Consider the following 20,552-nt stretch of genomic DNA (forward strand, 5'->3'; position numbering starts at 1 on the left):
ACTGCACTCCAGTCTGGGCAACAGAGTGAGACTCCAACTCAAAAAAAAAAACAAAAAAAAAATTGGAAACAACCCAAATTTCTAGAAGTGAGGAATTAAGTAAATTGCAGTTAGAATATAACAATGAAAGAAGAGCTGAGCTGCCCTCAGAGCTAGAGGAAAATCAGATATGATGACAGGAACCAAGAGTTAGTGATATTTTGGAAGCCAAGTGAAAGACCATTTTTTCAAAAGAAGCACATAGTTTATGATGTTTTTGAGAGGCCAAGTAAGATCATTTTAAACACGCAGAAATTATTCCCAAAATTTTGACAGATGTTTAATAGAGGAAGCCATACTGGTCCTATTCTCCCATTTGCCACGTTCCCTTTCCTCCTTCCTTGGATGATTTAAAACTTCTAAAGTTAGTATATTCTTATAGTTTGGTGGTGGGAAACTCATGTAACTGGCCAGGCATGGTGGCTCAATCCTGTAATCCCAGCACTTTGGGAAGCCGAGGCAGGAGGATTGCCTGAACCCAGGAATTCAAGACCAGCCTGGGCAACTTGGTGAAACCTAGTCACTTAAAAAAAAAGAAAGAAAGAAAGAAAGAAACTCATGTAATTTTGCAACTACCTCACTGCCAAAAAGTTTCTGCCATTCTAAAACCTCAGTTTAAGTGATAAGGTAACATATAGGATGCTAAATTATTCATTTTAAGGTGTGGCTAAGATGCTTTTTGGTGGTATGCCAAAATATTTTAAATGTTATTTCTAATGTATATCTACCATTTTATATAAATGTGTTTACTGTTTGAGCTTCATATATTATACTGAATTAAAAACCTTTAATTCTGTACTTCCATTAATTTTTTTTAAATGACTAAACAGGTAGATCAAAGCATACAGCTTTTCAGAAACCCTCTGCTGAGGAGGTCAGAGGACAACGTCATGAGCAAGTTCTCGAATGCATAGGGCTTGTCAGAGTTGAGACAACCAGGCAGGGTTGTAAGGTGGGCTGGGTGATGCATTGATTGCACTAATGTGGCCTTGAAAAATGGGTTTTTCTGTAAATTCTACCTAAAAGCTCAGTAATTTCTACTTCTTGGTTACATTAGTAGGTCAGAACTGAGCATTTTTGTGTGGTGAAATGATTATTCTCAGTTGGTTCCAGGCAGTAGAGCATAGGAAGGAAAGGAAGGAGCAGGACTATTACCACCTCATTGTCAAGACACGCCAAGTTCATATGAAAATCTTGGCCAGACTCAGGCATTCAGTCCTCACATTAAAAAGAAGCTTAGTGATGTTCCTCAATGTGTCTGTCTCAAGTCACACTGCTTTGTCCTGAAGTTATTTGCCCTCAACATGTGGTTCATAAATGGCATCCTGAGATTGCTTTTCACCGTTTTTCTGTTGACTTTTTTCTTTTTTTCTTGGTTGGATCTTGTTTTCTCTATCCTTTAACTTCTTCTTTCTTGAATTACTTAATTCAGTTATGGGACAGCTTCCTCTTTTCTGTGGATGTTTTAAAGGAAACAAATCTAACCATGTATTTGGACATAAATTATAAAGCTTAAGATTAGTAAAAATGTTTTTTTATTTCTTACTCATGACTTTTATTATTTTATTTTCTTTGCAAATATATTAAATAACGAGGCTCCAAGGCTCAAAATATCTAGTTACATCTTGAAATCAAATCAGGGTTTTCAGTTACTTTCTAGTTATGCCTTTTTTATTTTAACTTCACATAATTATAGAAATTATTGAAATAGAGATAAAATCTTTTTTGGGGGGAGGGGAGTTGGAGTCTCACTCCGTCGCCCAGACTGGAGTGCAGTGGCACCCTCCCGGCCACTGCAGCCTCTACCCACTGGGCTCCAGCGATCCTTCCGCCTTAGCCTTCCGAGTAGCCAGAATTATAGGCACGCACTACCACGCCCAGCTGATTTTTTTTTTTTTTTAATTGTAGAGATGAGGTCTTGCCAAGTTGTCCAGGCGGGTCTCGAACGCGTGGGCTCAGGCAATCCACTCACCTCAGCCTCCCAAAGCGCTGGGATTACAGGCTGAGCCACTGAGCCTAGCCAGACAGAATCTTATAATTTACATTTTTATGTAACATTTTATCCTGTGCATTTTTCCCTTTTGCTAGTCTGTTTTCATACTTGTGATACTTAGTTTTATATTTAAGTATAGAAGCATGAAGGTACATGGATTCCTTTCATTCATCCACTTATTGTTGACTGCTTATTATATATCAGGCACTGTGCTATACATTAAGGATGCAGTTATGACTGAGGCATAATAATTGTAAAGCTGTAAAATGGTTCTCAATCTTAATCGCATTTTAGACTCTCCTGGAAAACAATCCCAGGCTTCACTCCAACTAATAAAATCTTAAATTTGTTAGAGGTAGGAAACAGTCATTAGTATCTCTTAAAACTCCTTGTGTGATTCCAATGTGTAGCCAAAGTTTAGAATCACTTGTATAGTAGAAGAGTCAAAATTAGTGTTACTTAAATTGTGATAAATGTCATTAAAAAATTAATAATGAATAGCAGATTGTCTTTTCTAGAAATGGCCGCAGCAATATCTTTAGTCTCATGTGCTCTTCCAGAATCTTTCCATGCCCATCAAGAGGTAGAATCTGTTTTCTCTCCTCTTGAACCTTGATGAGCTTGTGACTACTCAAACTAATAGAGAACAGTGGAGACGATGCTATGTGACTTTGAAGGCTAGATCACAAGAAGGAGATAGTTTATTCTGGCTTTGTTTCTTGGGATGTTTGCATTTAAATCCCAGCCTCCATGCTGTGAATAAATTCAGAATACTTGGAGAGGCCAGTGTTAGGCTTGTGGCTGACAGCCCCAGCTAAAGTTTCAGCCAGCAACCAGCATCATCCACCATGCATGTGAGTAAGTGAACTTCAGATTATTCCAGCTCCCAGCCTTCAAGTTCTTCCAGCTGAGGCTCCAATTCACTGTAGAACAGAGATGTCATCCTCACTGTACCTCATGTGAATTACTGGCCCACAGATCCATGAGCTTAATATTTATAAATGATTATTTTATACCACTGAGTTTTCAGATAATTTGCTACGTAGTTATAGTAACTTGAACAGAATATATAAAGGGAGACTTAACCTAGTTTAGAAAGTTAAGAAGGCTTTCCCTAAGTAAAATATAAGCCAAATGTACAAAATGGATCATAGACCAAGATATAAAAGCTAAAATTATAAAATTGTAGGAAAAAATATTAAAGAAAACCTTTGCAGACTTGGAGTGAGCAAAATTTCTTATGATCTAGAAAATCTTAAGCCATAAAAGAAACAATGGATGAATTAGATAACATTGAAATTAAAAACATCTCTCTTAAGACTATTAAATTGAAAAGTCAGACCACAATTGGGAGAAAATAATTGTGTATTATTGGAAAATAATTTCAAATGTTGTATCTGGAATATATATAAAGAACTTTTATAACTTAATAAGGCAACCCAAATTTTTGAAAGCAGGGATGTCAAAAGATTTGAATAGATAACTCATGAAAGAAGACATGCAAATGCAAACAGACAAATGAGAAGATATTCAGCATCGATTGCCAACTGAGAAATGAAAATTACAGTCACCCACTGGAATAGCTGTCATGAAAAGGATGGACAATGCCAATTTCTGTCAAGAATGTGGAAAGACTAGAAATACATGACTTGTAGAAATCAAGAAATAAAACAATAAAGGCATAGAAAGCTTAACTGAATTTAATTCTTTTATTTTAAGCTTATTTCACATAGTCAGCAAGATAGATTGTGTAGAATTGATATAATGGAGTTAAACATTGTATTTGCTCTTTTCTTCTTTTTCAGCTAAAAGAGATGTTTCCAGGCTTTCGATTAGCACTTCCTCCAAAACGCTGGTTTAAAGATAATTACAATACTGACTTTTTAGAAGATAGACAATTAGGATTGCAAGCGTTTCTTCAGAATTTAGTAGCTCACAAGGACATTGCTAACTGGTATGTAACAAATTGAAGTAAGAGTTTTAAAAAGCATTCCAGTAACTAAACTAAAGAATAAATCTAGGATCATAGTTACTTAAGCTCAAAAATACAGAGCGGGAGTATAATTACTTGTCTTTTCTAATAATGCAATTCATGGAATGTTCTTGTTTTCTTTCAATAGGAACTTTATTTGGCATTTCATTTTTATCAAAGCTTATTTTTAAAAGTCAGTCAAGTGAAAAATTCAAGGTACCATGTGCTAAAGCCACCTAACAGTAAATTGGATTTTAGTATTTTCTATTGTAGTTATTTAAACAAAACAGCTCATATATTAGTAGATTTTTGGTTAATAAGACATTATATAATTTTGAGGGTAATCTTTATATTTCTCCAGAGTAATGCAAGAATATGAAAATTGTGAAGTTGTATTATTTAAATAGCAGATAGAGTGAAAATACCAAAAATCATTTAAAAAGAAAGAGAATGGATCTATATGGGGTTTTTTTTGTTGTTGTTGTTGTTTTTTGCTTCTAAATACATTTTCAAGACAATTGCTTAATTATTTGGTTATCAGCTGGGTGTCTAATTTTGGAACTTATATTTTCAGACAAATTAGAATTATTCTGAAAAAAGTAGAGAGCATTTCCAATGCAGCAATAGCATATTATATATACTTTTGCCTGTAATTCTCTTTAGCAGTTTTTCACATGAGAATGAAAAACAGTTAAGAAAACCATCCTATCTAACTTTTTCTACCCTTTTTGCTGGCCTTCTTTTAAGTATGTCACCTTTTTTTCCGGCATAACACACACATGCTATACATAATATACCTACCTAAGCTTGATAGCTTAAGATCCATGCCCATCCCTCCCCACTTATTTTTCTCCTAATGAAGGAACTGCAAGCAAAACTCCATCTCTCTACTCCAGATTCATGTATGCAACTGCCTCCTTTACATCTCCTTCCCATATCTCTACATTACGTCAAACTTAGAACACATTTGAAAGTTTAATCTCCAGACTCCCCACCTTCCAATTTGCAGCATTATCATCTACCCAGAACCTGTGAGTCATTATTGACAAATCTCTCACTACCCTTCTCGCTTCCCTTGCCTTTTAAGTACCACTCATATCTCACCTTTCTCCATCCCTTGCCATCACCAACCTAATCCAAGCAGTTATCCCTAATTATTATAGAAACTTTCCCACCGGTCTTCCTCCTCCACTCTGATTTCTGTAGCTCATTAGAGCCATGGTGATCCTTTGTGATACAGTTTGACTTAAGTCATTCTTTCTGGTCCCTGCCTACCTGCCTGGCTTTTCAACCTTGGATTTTCTTATTCCTCCCCACCATCCATTCTCTGTACATTGCCATATTGATCTTCTTTTAATTCTCCAAAACCACATTGTTCCTTTGTCCCTTAGAGCCTTCAAATATGCTATTTTCTCAGAAGGGACCCTTTTCACCTACTGCCCCATCTAACTCTGGCCTAGGTGATTTGTATGCATCCTGCAGATTTCAGCACAAACTTCACTTCCTTGGGTAACTGGCCTCCAGCTTGACCCCTCACCCACCATCACCAGCACCACCACCAAAGACTAGGTCAGTTCTTTCTCACAGAGTTTGTGTCAGTCCTTCTCAACTCATTCAGAGTCAACTCCTGATGCTTGAAGACACCCACTCTATGTAGTTAACTTCCTCTCTGTACTTCTAGGATGATACTATGTACCAATCTTAAGAGAATTGAGAAAGCAATCACTTAAATTAATATCAGTGGACTTCTACTTGAGAAAGGCTAGTTGATAATTTACTTTCATAACACTTCTGTTTGTAATTATTTCTGTGGTGATTTGTGTTTTTTTCACCAAGTTGTAAGATACATGATAATAGGTTGTGTGGCTGTTTTATTCACCATTCAATGTCCATTGTTTAGCACAGTACTAACACAGTTGGCCCTCGATACATACTTCTTGAGTTAATGACACGACTGTTGATAGTTACTGTTCTGTTGTTTACTAGGAAAAAAGATTGAAGCAAATGTGACAGTGATTATATCGCCTAGGTGGATTGGGAACATTAATGTTCCCTACTTTTCTATATTTGTTTTTACATCTCTCAAAAAAAAAAGATGAGTGTTAATTCAGACATACAAAGCAGGAATAAAAACCAAAAATTATGGAGAAAACCTTTGAAGAAAATATATTTTATATTATACTTTTAGAGAAGATGTTTACCACTAAGAAATCAATATCCCCTTATTCTTGTCCCTTATTTAGTAAACTTTATGTTTCTGTATTAAAAATGTTGTGGTGAGTTAAAATCAAATGTATTCTATAATTGATTGTCCTCTATTTTTATCTAATGAAATATTAAATAATATTAACTACATTAATTGACTCATTTTATGATGTCTTTATTTTTTAAGATGAAAGGGTATCTTACTTGTAATATTCATATACTTTTTTTTAAATTGCTGATAATAGATCTTAGTCGGTAAGGCAGACATTACTAATTTCATTTGAGATCTTGTAGTTTCTAAAACTGCATAGCTCAGAACAGTGGTAATGGTCTTACTCCTTTGATAAATAGACATTTTAAAGAAAGAAAGGTTTCTTGGCCACATAAGTTGGGGGAAGGTTTCGTTTGATATCCCTAGAGGATTAAATGTTCTAAGAAATCTCGCATGAAAGAATCCAGTGTGCCTCATATTTATTTGCCTCCTACTTTTGTCATATCATATCATCAGACATTTAGGGAATGCAGAAAGATAGCTTCAGTTTAACTTTAAATAGGGTACTTATACCTTGGTACTCAATATTTTTTTAATGGGTAGAATTTTTTATTTCACAGTGTAAGAGATTTTTTTAATAATATGTTGTTTAAAATATGATTGGGGTAAGGGGAGAAGGGTTATTCATCTGTATCTTAAGCATTTGTCCTCTATCATGCTAAGAAGGGTGTAAAAGAAGAGAATATATCATCACTGGTCTTGAAATTCATTCAGAGAAATTCAGCTGTTTGCACAAAATAAGGGAGTTTATGAGTTGCTACTGGGTATGATACAGATTATAAAAATAATATATACTCAAAGAAGGAGAACGACCAGTACTGTATGCAGTGATCAAGCAACACTAGAAGTAGGATTTGAGAACCTGAAAGGCATGATTAAGATTATGGGTAGAAGCTGGGCTCAGTGGCTCAGCCTGTAATCCCGCGCCTTTGGGAGGCTGAGGTGAGTGGATTGCCTGAGCCCACGGGTTCAAGACCCGCCTGGGCAGCGAGACCTCATCTCTACAATAAATCAAAAAATCGGCCGGGCATGGTAGTGCATGCCTGTAATTCCGGCTACTCGGAAGGCTGAAGAGGAAGGATTGCCGGAGCCCAGCAGGTCGAGGCTGCGGTGGCCGGGAGCGGCCACTGCACTCCAGTCTGGGCGACAGAGTGAGACTCCAACTCAAAAAAAAAAAAAAAAAAGTTTATGGGTAGGGGGCAACCCCCTTGGGTCCCCTCCCACTGTGGGAGCTTTTCTGGCCTCTTAATAAATCCTACTCTCAAAAAATAAAATAAATAACAATAATAAAAGATTATAGGTAGGAAGATAGATATGAGTCAGAAACAATTATTATATAGAAAGTCAGGTTGTCAAATATTTGTGAGAAAGTCAATCCATTAAAACTGGCATAGTACTTTTTTATATTTTTTGGCTATATTTTCTTATCCCTCAATACTATTCCTTCTGTAAAATAAATGCCTAATTTTCAACATGTCACAGACTGAATTACTGCAATGATTGTGCCATCGTTATTACTGTTACTCTTGTTCTACACAGCCAGGATTTTAACTATATCTGTAGTTTAAATTCAAATAGTAGATGGGTCATAAAGGAGTTCACCAGGCAAGAGCTTGATTGTATTTAAAAATGTAGAATAGTGAAAGAAGTTTCTTTCATTTTGTACAATTAAAAAGAAAAAGAGAAAATCCTTCCTAAGGGAGAGAAAACAAAATTCCAACTTTTTTTTTTTTAAGTTGGGATCTCGCCTGTCATCCAGGCTGGAATGCAGTAGCACAATCACAGCTTACTGCAGCCTCAACCTCCTAGGCTTAGTCAGTCTTCTTGCCTCAGCCTCCTGAGTAGCTGAGACTACTGGCACGTACCACCACGCCCAGCTAAATTTTTTAAATTATTTTTTGTAGAAATGAGGTCTTACTATGTTACTCAGGCTGGTCCCAAACTCCTGGGCTCAAGCAGTCTTCCCGCCTCAGCCTCCCAAAGTGCTGGGATTACAGGTGTGAACCACTGCGCCTGGCCCAACACTTCTTTATGAAAATATAAAACTGCATGTAAGAGTCACTACATTAAGCATCAATTAGTTGTCCATTACCTGTTGGGATACCTGTTAGCATTCTTTCTTGTACAGTTGGAATGGCAGCATAGAAAAAAATCATTTAAATTTAAAAATTCTTGAGATGGCTAAATAATTTTTTGGCATTAATTGTTTATACTTTAATATTAATTATTCTTTCACTTTCTGCTTATATCCTTAGCACCTTACAACACAGTTATTTCTTAACTTTCATGTTGGCTAAGAGCATGGCTTTACACAATGGGCAGCTCTTAATGTTACTTTACCAACTGTAACAAAAAGAAGTGGAAGAAAATAAGAACTGACTGTTAATTTGAATGTTTTAAGAAAATATTGTTTTCAGACACATTTAGAAAGTACAAAGTAAGGGTACAGATAAAAACATTAACATTTCTGGGCCAGGCAAAGTGGCTTATCTTCTAAAGAAGAAAAAACTTCTGACTAGTAGAATTAGAGAAGGCTTCCCAGAGGATGATATTTGAGTTGCACTGTAAAGAATTAGTGATATCTGGATGAGGGGGAATAAAAAAAGATGAGGAAGGACTTTATAGAGGAGAAGGAATATCATAACCAGAATGCAGAAGCAAGAAGGTACAGGTCCTTTATTAGAAACAACCTGCAACTCAGTTTGTCAAGGTGAAGGATATATAAAGATAGTCTTATATTGAACAGTCTGTCATAGTTAAAATATAGCTATTTATTGTTTTACACTGTCTTAAGCCACTTTGAAATCTTTACATCATAAATCACAGCAAACATTTTTCTATTCTCTATTTTCAGAAGCACTTGTCATATATCCTATGTATCAATTTTTTTCTTTTTTAATTCTTCATAATACAGAGGTTAAAGTTTTTTGTTGTGCTTTTGTTTTTGTTTTTCTACATTGCCATCCACCTATACGGGCTACAGTACCAAAATATAGTATTTTAAATTTTACATTTTTTTAAAGTTTAGGATGGCTCTGTATTAACAAGTTATCTGGTCCCCAGTGACTTTTTTCTTTACTCAAAGATAAAGAAAATATTAAAAGGAAGACACTTGATGACATTCAGGTCATCAAGGGTAATATGACAGCAACTCTGATGGCCATTCCAGAAAAAGTTCCAAAATTGCTTTGACCGGTAGACTAGTTGCTTGCATTAGTGCATAGCTTCTCTAGGGGAGTACTTCAAAGGTGACCGTAGTGATATTCAGAAATGAGGTAACACTTTTCTAGGATGAGTTTGTGAATTTTATGGCTTTTAAAAAATAGTATCCAAAACATTTATTTGAGGGAAAAAATGGAAAGAAATGAGGCTACTTATCCTTTAAAAAGCAAAAAATTACTTGGAGGATGTGATAACTATTTTCACATATTTGAAAGATGGTGATGGGAAGCAGGATTAGTCAAATGTTTAATAAGAGTAGTGCTTCTCCAACTGTGGTGTGCCTGTGAATCACTTGGGGATCTTGTTAATGCAGACTATGATTCAGCAGGTCTAGGCTGATGATTCTGCATTTCTAACAGGTTTCTGGAAGCTGATCTAGAGACTTCATTTTGAATAGTAAGACTAAAACACAGAACAGAATGCTAATGAGAAGCTAGAGGAAGGCACTATTGGGTCAGATAAAAAAGTTACCCATCATTTCAAATTGTCCAATATAAAAATGTTCTGCCTTTTGAAAAAGTGGGCTTCTCTTTGAGTATTTGAAATAGGTATATTACTGTCAATGGTGGGAAAAGGAGAATTGTTAAATGGAATAACTTTGATTAGATGGCTGTGTAGTTCTCTAAATGAACTAAAGCATAACACAAAGGGATTTAAAGGTAGAAAAGGGCACATATTTACACTCAGAGGACAGATGGAAGGTCTAGATCTAACACTTGTACTTTTTTACATTGGGCAGGTCATTTTACCTTTCTGAACTTTGGTATCATTTGTAAAATAAAGATATAATGCCTATTCTGACCTCACTTGAGTGTTGTGAAAATTAAATACAACAGAGTATATGAAAGCCCTGTGTGTGCAACATGCTATGAAAATGTTTGCATATTAGTATTGCTTTTGGAGATACAAGGTTGAAGAAAGTAGAGTAGCATTTTTGACATATATTTAGAGTTATTGTGTGAAAGAGAACTTAGATTTACTCTGACCCCAAAAAAGCAGAACAAAGACTTACAAATAGAAGCTACAGGGGGTAAAAAAAAATCAGTTAAATAAATGAATTCCTAGTTTCAGCATTATTCAAACACAGAATGGTTTATTTCAAGAGATAAAATGTCCCCTCTCTGGCAGTGTTTAGGGCATACTCTTGGTTGAACGTGTAACAGAAATAAGAAGTATCCTATGAATGGTTTGAATAGATCACATTTAAGATCCCTTCCATCTCTATTATTTCATGATATGAAATAATAAGTCTTTTCTCAGTTTACCTGAATATGTGACCTTTTCCCCAAATGTTTGTTCTTTTTACCTTTATTCTCAAAATAGAAAGTTGCTCCTCTGGGTGCCACACCACTACCAACTTTTTTGTTCTATGTTTGGGACCTTCTAGATTATTTTCTTAATACTACTTATATGTATTAACTCATTGGTTTTTCTTTTGGAAAGATACTAAAAATCTCATTTATCTCTTCATGAGCATCCCCTGTCATCATCAACCAAACCAATATGGCCTAATCTGAATCCAAGAGCCCATTCCCATTTCAGCATAAATTGATTTCTCCTTTATGTGGTATATCAAGATATCATATGAGGTCCAACAACTAGGTTTGTAAACCATTCTAGAAAAAGTGCTACATACCTCCTTCCTAAATATCACTACAGTCACCTTTAAAGTACTCCCCTTAGGAACTATGCACCAACATCAGTGCCTAGTCCACCCATCAACTCAATTTTGGAACTCTTTCTGGAATGGCCATCAGAGCTGTCACTATCTGCTGAGGTGTGACAATTAAGTTCACAAACTTGCCACTGTGTGCTTTCATTGGCAGTACTATACAAATAACTGTATTAGAACACCCTCCCTACTCAAGTGATCTGCTCCCCAGTGACTTTTTTCTTTACCCAAAGATAAAATATTAAAAGGAAGACACTTGATGACATTCAGGACATCAATGGTAATATGACAACTCTGATGGCCATTCCAGAAAAAGTTCCAAAATTGCTTTGGCCGGTGGACTAGTTGCTTACATTAGTGTGTAGCTTCCCTGGGGGAGTACTTCAAAGGTGACCATAGTAATATTCAGCAATGAGGCAGCACTTTTCTAGGATGAGTTTGTGAACTTAATTGTCAGACCTATTAATCCTTTTACAAATGAAAAATAAATGTAAGCCTCCACATTTATATTTTGATGTGTACATAAAGTCGTCTCTCTGTCCAAAATTGCTTTTCAGAAAAGGGAGAAGGCATTTTTGTTATATGGATGTTTAGTTTCCTACATTCTTAACCTATTTTTGATCACTGCAAAGTGTAAACAATATTATATAAATATTTGGTAATTTAGAAATGGAATGATCAGAATTTTTTCTCTTAAACTATCTGAGGAAGATATTTAAATAAGTTAATATAATAAACATGATTGCGACATCAGACTTTAATAAAGATTAAATGCTTTTCAGTTACTTGAGAAGTGTCTACTGAAAGAAAGGTGAAGTATAAATTGGAAATTGCATTTATTCATAACAGTGTAATGACTTGTTAGACCAGTTCAGACTAATATTTCTTTGAAAGTCATAAAGAAGCTATTCATTGTTTAGGTTGGTCTCTTGAACCATCATTTTGAATTGTTTAATGTCCTGTAATTTATATTTAACAATACATATCTCTGTATTTGTAAGATCTTAAAAATAGCTTAAAATCTGTGTTATCTTCTGTAGTTTAGTATTTATATTTGGTTACTTATATGAAAACTTATGAACCAACTTGCTTACTTTGGTATATCAGTGACACCAACTTGCTTAAAACTCTGTATAACTTCAAAGTAACTTCTGCTTTTTGCTATCTTTTGTAACTTATTTGTACTCTAGATAATGTTTTTTTGTTTATTTTCTTTTCTTTTCTTTGAAAAGCCTTGCAGTGAGAGAATTTCTTTGTCTGGATGACCCACCAGGTCCATTTGATAGCTTAGAAGAAAGCAGGGTAAGTGTTGTATTATATATCACACGAAAAGAGGAACAAATAATGCAGTACAATAACTACATTGTTTCTTGAATGGAATAGCAAACAGCAAAATATTATAATTTCAGGCCTTGGTAGTTTTGCACAGAAAACTTTTAATGTTTGAGTCAATGGTTTCTTTCACTGAAATACATGGACTTAGTTCAGTGAAAAAATACAAATTCATACATGTCATGTAGTCAATAATGCTCTAAAATCTGTAGTCTTTATTTTTACTGTTTCAAAAAATACAAAATGATTTGAGAATCTATTTTTATTACATTTAATAGTACTATTTGTATGCTGAGGTTTTTCCCATCTAAGTGTTAAAGTAAGGAACCTACATCTAAAATCAAATTTAAAACTTCAGAGATAGAAGTGATTGTCTTGTTATCAATTCAGCTCATGCTTCTTGCTACTCAAATTACATTAATTGACGTGTTAGAGTGACCTATTTTCTGGAAGCAATAGGCTAGATTCGCAAAACAGATATGGTAATAATAGATTAGCTAGGATTTAATGCAAGTTTTTCCCCAAATGTTTAGTGGTGTTTAAATGGAACAGTTTTAATTGGTAGGTTTGTAATGTTTTTCAGTCAAACTGAGTCAGTTCTTTGTGCTGGAATGAATGCTATAGCCTTTTTTAAACAGCCTTATCGAAGTAAAAAGTTTTTAATCCATAATATTCACCTATTTGTTGTTTGTTGTTCCATTGTAAGTGTACAATTTAATAACTTAAAGTAAATTTATAGAGCTGTGCCACCATTATAATAACTCAGATTTAGAATATTTTTATCACTTCAAAAAAAATTCCTACAAGCCTTTTTGCTGTTAGTCTGCCCTTCCAGCACAAGACAAGTACTGATGTGCTTTCAGTGTTTGCACATTTGCCTTTTCTGGATATTCCATATAAATAAAATCATGTGCGTGCGTGCGTGTGTGTGTGTGTGTGTGTGTGTGTGTGTGTGTGTGGTGTATAATGTATATAACACTTTATATACATGGAGTATGCATTATATATGGTATATTAGACAATGTATATACACATTTGTGTCTGGCTTCTTTCACTTAGCATTTTTTTGAGATTATTCCATGTTATAGCCTCTGTCGTTACTTCATTACTTTTTATTACTGAATGGTTTTCCATTGTACGCATATATTATATTTTATTTATCCAGTCACCAGTTGAGGGATATTTGGACTGTTTCTAGGCTTATATTATGAGTAATGCTATGAACAATTTCATATAACATTTTATGTGAACATATGTTTTTATTTATCTTGGGCTGATCCCTAGAGGTAGAATTGTTTAGTCATATAACAAGTTTATGTTTAACTTTTTTGTGTGTTTTTTTGTTTTGTTTTTTTTGAGTTGGAGTTTCATTCTGTCACCTAAGGCTGGAGTACAGCGGCATGCTCCCGGCCACCGCAGCCTCGACCTTGTGGCTCAGGAGATCGTTCCACTTCAGCCTTCCTAGTAGCCAGAGCTACAGCCGTGCATTATCACACCCAGCTAATTTTTTTTTTTTTTTAATTGTAGAGATGAGGTCTCACCATGTTGCCCAGGCTGGTCTCAAACCCATGGGCTCAGGTAGTCCTCTCGCTTTGGCCTCCCAAAGTGCTGGGACTGTAGGTTTGAACCACCGCGCCTGGCCTATTTAGCTTTTTAAAGAAACTAATAAACTGTTTTCTAAAGTGGCTAATAACTAATAAACTGTTTTCTGAAGTGTTACATTCCCACTAGTACTGTAAGAGAGTTCCAGTTTCTCCGTGTCTCACAAACATTTGACATTATCTATCTTTTGGATTATAGCCAGTCTCATGGGTATATAGTGATATTTCATTATAGTTTTAATGTTCATTTCTCTAATGATTTTTTGATATAGATCTTGTCTTGTGCTTTTTAGCCACTCATATGTTTTCTTCAATGAAATGTCTGTTCAAGTCTTGCTCATTTGTTAAATTGGGCTCTTTGTCTTATTGAGTTATAAAAGTTCTGTATTTTGGATACAAGTCCTTTATCAGATATACTATTTGCAGTTATTTTCTTCTGTATGTATCTTTTCTTTTCTTTTAGTTTTTTTTTTTGAGTTGGAGTCTCACTCTGTCGCCCAGACTGGAGTGCAGTGGCCGCTCCCGGCCACCGCAGCCTCAACCTGCTGGGCTCCAGCGATCCTTCCGCCTCAGCCTTCCAAGTAGCCGGAATTACAGGCATGCACTACCACGCCCGGCTGATTTTTTTGATTTATTGTAGAGATGAGGTCTCGCTGCCCAGGCGGGTCTCGAACCCGTGGGCTCAGGCAATCCACTCACCTCAGCCTCCCAAAGGCGCGGGATTACAGGCTGAGCCACCGAGCCCAGCTTGTATGTATCTTTTCATCTTCTTAGTGGTGTTTTTTGAAATTCAGAAGTTCTTAATTTCAATGAAGTTCATTTGATCACTTTTTTATGGCTTATGCTTTTAGTATTGTATCCTAAAAACTCAGCCTAACCCAAGACCACAAAGATTTTCTTATACTTCTTTTTTTCTAGTTTTATAGTTTTAACTCTTACATTTAGGTTTATGATTCATTTTGAGTTAACTGTTTTTCAAGGTGAAAGGTAAAGGATTTTATGTGTCTATAGATATCTTAAGTTGTTTTTAGTTTGTCTTGACACCTTTGTCAGAAATCAAAGGACCATAAAATGAAGTGTTTGTTTCTGGATTCTTAATTCTAACCCATTGATGTATTTACCTGTCCTTATTCCAATATGATACTGTATTGTTTACTGTTGCTTTCAATTTGTGTCTTTCAATCTAAGGTTCATCCCTTGCACATAACATGTAATTGGGTCTTAGTCTTTTATTCATTCTGACATCTGTCTTTTACATCTATCATTTTGAAATTTGTTTTCTATTTGTTTCATATGTTTCCATCCTCTTCCTCCTTTTCAGCCTATTATTGTGTGAAAAAATATTTTTTTAGCATGCCAATTTTATTCCTCTGTAGAATATTTAAAATTTTTTCTTAGTTATTTTTTAGTGGTTGCTTTAGCTATTACATTATGCATTTTATTACTTCTACTTCAGAATAATTATACTTAATTCCAGTGAAATGTAAATTTAGCTCCAATATAGCTCCTTTCCACCCCTTTCTTTGTGTTGCTGTTATTATGTATTTTACAGATATATGTGTTATAAACTCAACAATACAGTGTAATAATTATTCTTTATACAATCTTGTTTCTTTAAAGAACTTAAGAGAAGAAATGAGAAAAAAACATCTCATACTCTTTTATTTATCCACATATTTACTAATTCTGGCCCTATTCATTTCTTCCTATGAATTGGTATTCTCATATGATATTTGCTTTCTTTCAATCTCAAGGTCTTCATTTAGTCTTTCTCATCTTTGGCAACAAATTTGACAGTCTTAGCTTACCTGGAAATGTTCATTTTTAAAAGATAGTTTTGCTAATGGGATTTTTTCTTCCAGTACTTTGTGTCATTTCAACTGCCTTCTGTCTTCTATTTTTTCTGATTAAAAAAATCTACCTTTAATTATATTGTTGTTTCCATGTACATGATAAGTCATTTTGCCCTTGCTTCATTCAAGATCTATCTTTGACCTTTAGCAGTTTGATTATGATGTACTGAGATGTGAATTCCTTTGTGTTTTTCATACTTAGGCTTTATTGAGCTTCTTGGACTTGGCACATTAATGATCCACATCAAACTTGGGAAGTTTTTAACCATTGTTTCTTCAAATATTTTTTTCAGTTCTGTTCTCTCTCCCTTCTCCCTCTGGAACTACCATTACTTGTATAGTTGTGTATTTCACGATGTACCACACATTTCTGAAGTTTTGTTTATCTTTCTTCAATTATTTTTTCTCTGTTCTTTAGATTGAAAAATGTCTGTTGATGATCAAATTCTTTTTTTTTTTTTTTTTTTTGAGTTGGAGTCTCACTCTGTCGCCCAAACTGGAGTGCAGTGGCCACTCCCGGCCACTGCAGCCTCGACCTGCTGGGCTCCGGCAATCCTTCCGCCTCAGCCTTTCAAGTAGCCGGAATTACAGGCATGCGCTACCACGCCCGGCTGATTTTTTGATTTATTGTATAGATGAGGTCTCGCTGCCCAGGCAGGTCTCGAACCCACAGGCTCAGGCAATCCACTCACCTCAGCCTCCCAAAGGTGCGGGATTATAGGCTGAGCCTCCGAGACATTTTTCTATCATATCAAATCTGTTCTTGAGCTCCTCTTTTTAATTTTTCCTTCCTGTTATTGTGCTTTTCAACTCCAAACTTCTCATTTGCTTATTTTTTACCATTCTTTCTCTTTATTGAGATTTTCTATTTGTTGAGTCATTGTCATCATCCTTACTATAATTAAATGTTTTCTAGTTCATTTGATGAATATAATAGCTGCTTTAAAAATCATTGTCTGATATATGTGGGACCATTTACAGATAATTTCTATTGACTGCCTTTTGTCCTGAGTATGCTTAGAATTACCTTGTTTCTTTGCATATCTCATAATTTTTTCTTGAATATTAGACCTTTTAGGTAAATATATCAATGCTTAATTCTTATTTCTGCCTCCTAGAGTGGTTGTTACTATTTTTATTTTGTCTGTTTGTTTAGTAACTTGACTAGACTAAATCTGTGAAGTTTGTTTCCCAGAATATGTGGTCACTGATGTCTCTCTTATAATGGATTTGTATGTGGTCTGAAGAGTACATTTACAATTAAGGTTATTTTGAAGTTTGCCACAGTTTTTAGTTTCTACCAGGTCTTCTCCCATCTTCTCTGTACATGCATGTGGTCTCTGTCATCATGGGTGGTTTTGGGTACTAAGATACGTGGCGAGCTTATCAAGGCCCCATAGATATATCATTTCTGAGAACTCTCTATTAAATCCTGACTATATTATTGCTTGTTACCGAGACTGCCACTTTAACTGATAACACTTCAAATCAGTGAGCCCCTCTGACAGTAGCAGCAAAGCTGCTGGTTTCCATGGCCTGCTCTATCCTGGCTGAACTGTGACCAAATAGGAAATATATCCTACATATGAGCCTTGCCATCTCTTTTTATGCAAACTAAAATATCTTCATATGAAACCAAATTATTCAAGACTGTCATTGATTTCACATAAACATTGGTCTCTTAAACAGGCCTGATACATATATACTGTTAGATATACCACTATGTTACTATTATGTATTGCTGATAATGATCTCTTAAAAACTCAACTTTATTAAGAAATATGTATTTTCTTGAACTTGGAAATAGATATATTAGAATTCTCTATGAAAATAATAGAGTCCTCTTTCAAAAAAATTTCATTAGAATGATCTAGAACAAGATTCAAAAATCAAAGACTGACCAGGCATGGTGACTCATGCCTATAATCCCAGCATTTTAGGAGACCGAGGCAGAGGATTACTTGACCCAAGAGTTTGAGACCAACCTAGGCAACATAGTAAAACCTTCTCTCTACAAAAAGTAATAATAATAATAATAATAATAATTTACTTAGCATGGTGGCACAATCCTGTAGACCTCGCTACATAGGAAGCTGAGCAGAAGATCACCTGAGTTCAGAAGATCAGGGCTGCAGTGAGCCATGATGATATCACTGAACTCCAGCCTGGGTGACAGAGTGAGACCCTGACTCAAAAAAAAAAAAAAAAAAATCAAAGACAGATTCATTTAGGGGTCATGAAGATAGCCTATATGTGCAGTGGCAAAATAGAGAGTTAATATCCTTTCTAAAGGCATTACAATTCTATAAAGGCATTACAATTCTATTAGAATTAAAAACCAGCCAAACAAAGTATGTCTTTGGTATCTATTCAGCCTTTTGGCCACTGTTTTTTCACATTGATCTAGAATTTTTTTTTGGAAAGTTGGAGATCTATTTTAAGTGAACATTGGGCTAAAGAAACTAATTGCTTTTCACTCTTTTTCTAGCTCAAGAATTTCATAATTTTCATTTATTTAAAATACAGTATTTGTTCTTCCTATAGTACAACTTTTAGTTTTACTTTTAATTTTTTACATTTGCTGTTTTACAAAAAAAAAAAAAATTAGAATACCTTTCCAGTATCTCTTACTTCAAAATATACACTAGTTAGTATTGTCAGGTCAGAGCTGTCGTCATTATTTGTTGTGTGACAGTTAAGTTCGTGAGCTTGCTACTGTGCGCTTTCATTGGCAGCACTGTACAAATAACTATATTGGAACACCCTCCCTACTCACTGATCTGTCCCCTGTGACTTTTTTCTTTACCCAAAGATAAAGGAAATATTGAAAGGAAGACATTTGATGACATTCAGGACATCAGGGTAATATGACAGCACTGGTGGACATCCCAGAAAAAGAGTTCCAAAATTGCTTTGACAGGTGAACTAGGCACTGGCATCAGTGCATAACTTTCTAAGGAAAGTACTTCAAAGGTAACCATAGTGATATTCAGGAATGAAATATGTAGCACTTTTTCTAGGATGAGTTCGTATATCTCACATGCAGACTTACTTAAGCAGCCTCTCATTTTAAGAAAAATTCCAAAAAGACATATTAACACACATTCCTCAGAGTATAAAATTTAACTTATTAAAAGGTTAATGAAGCTTCAGTTCAGTAAATCTTCAACCTACTCCTCCCTGTCCCCCATCTAGGGCAGTCATTTCTATCCCCTTGTACTAAACGAGGAGATTAAAGTTAGGGACATAAATTTAGTCAATCTTCGTTTGAGGAAATTCAGATCAATCACTTGTATGGAGATAACATGATTGGAAGAAATCATGTTATATAGCTTATAATTAGAAATGAATTATGAATTTTTTAAAAAATGTTGAAGATAGGAATTATGAGTACACAGAATTAAAGTCAAAATTTTTAAACCATCTGTTTTCCACTTAAATTTTAATCTTCAGTCATGCTACAGGTTAAGGACCTAATTTCCTTGTTCCTAAGTTTGAGAATCCCAGAAAGAAAGGTTAAAAAAAAATGCAATGTGAGTTCTAATATGTAATGAAACTGTTTTTTAGAATCTTTCACTGGCAGGTTTTCTAGTACTGATGGAGCACTTTGATCCCTATCACAAAATAAAAGTATATACATCACATTCTTCTTTAATTAACATAATTAATTGCATAGTATAATTTGGGTTTTTATTTTCCTGGAAAATTGGGTTTTCTAGGAATGCAAACCATTTTATAGTCTCATTAGCAGAGTTAAATAGTTTCTTGAGCATATATATTCTTCCAATGACTATTCCCAAGATAGTCTCCATTCCTATATACATTTTTTCTAAGATATAGCCCTTTACTGGAATTTATTTTAATCTTAGAAGAAACCCAAGGATGTATATAAGGTATATCCTAGTTTGTGGAATTGTTTGATTGTTGGACATTCTCCTCTCCAACTTCACTGTATACGCTTAAATTGCACTTCAAACTTGTATCAATTTATACTTCCACCAACAATATATTTTCCTATTGCTCCATATCATCACTAATGCAAATATTGTCAATCTTATAATATTTGTCAGACTGATGAGTATAAAATAATATCTTGTTATTTTGCCCAATTTTCTTGATTGCCAGCTGGCTCAGGTATCTTCTGTGTGTTTAGTAACTATTTGGGACTTCTGTGAATTTCCTGTTCACATCCTTTGCATATTTTCTATGGTTTTTGTTCTTTCCTACACTCCAGGACATAATGATATTCTTCTGAATTTCTTTCTAGTATGTTTAAACTTTTGCTTTTCACATTCAGGTCCTTTTTCTGTATGGATGTCCAGTCCCAATATCATTTATTGAAAAGTTCATCCTTTTTTCATTTAGAAATTCTTCTATTCTAAATTATTCAATGTGAATGAGTCTGTCTGTGGTCACTCAAGTATTTTTCAGTAGTCCCTTTCTTTATCCCTCTGCTGTACTATACTGTCAATTATTATATTTATATAAATAAATAATTTTATAGTATCTGGCAGAGTAAGCGTTCTCTTCCTTATTCTTCCAAGTTGAGTAATCACTCTTCCATATGAATTTTATTTCACTTATTTTATTTATTTCTTTTAGAAAGCAGGA

General features: G+C 34.7%; 1 protein-coding gene across 2 annotated transcripts in view; it reads left to right on the forward strand.

Moving 5' to 3' along the window:
• The window catches only part of SNX16 (sorting nexin 16), a 36,638-nt gene that overhangs the window by 9,345 nt on the left and 6,741 nt on the right, over positions 1-20,552 (forward strand). For both annotated transcript variants that reach the window (XM_008057467.2, XM_021712032.1), the window contains 2 exons: positions 3,838-3,986; positions 12,388-12,457. In XM_008057467.2, coding sequence (XP_008055658.1) covers positions 3,838-3,986; positions 12,388-12,457 — 219 coding nt within the window. The remainder of the gene's footprint in view (positions 1-3,837; positions 3,987-12,387; positions 12,458-20,552) is intronic.

Source organism: Carlito syrichta, unplaced genomic scaffold (genome assembly GCF_000164805.1).
Source record: "Carlito syrichta isolate Samal-C Ts95f unplaced genomic scaffold, Tarsius_syrichta-2.0.1 Scaffold303022, whole genome shotgun sequence".
In the NCBI taxonomy this organism is placed as follows: Eukaryota; Metazoa; Chordata; class Mammalia; order Primates; family Tarsiidae; genus Carlito; species Carlito syrichta.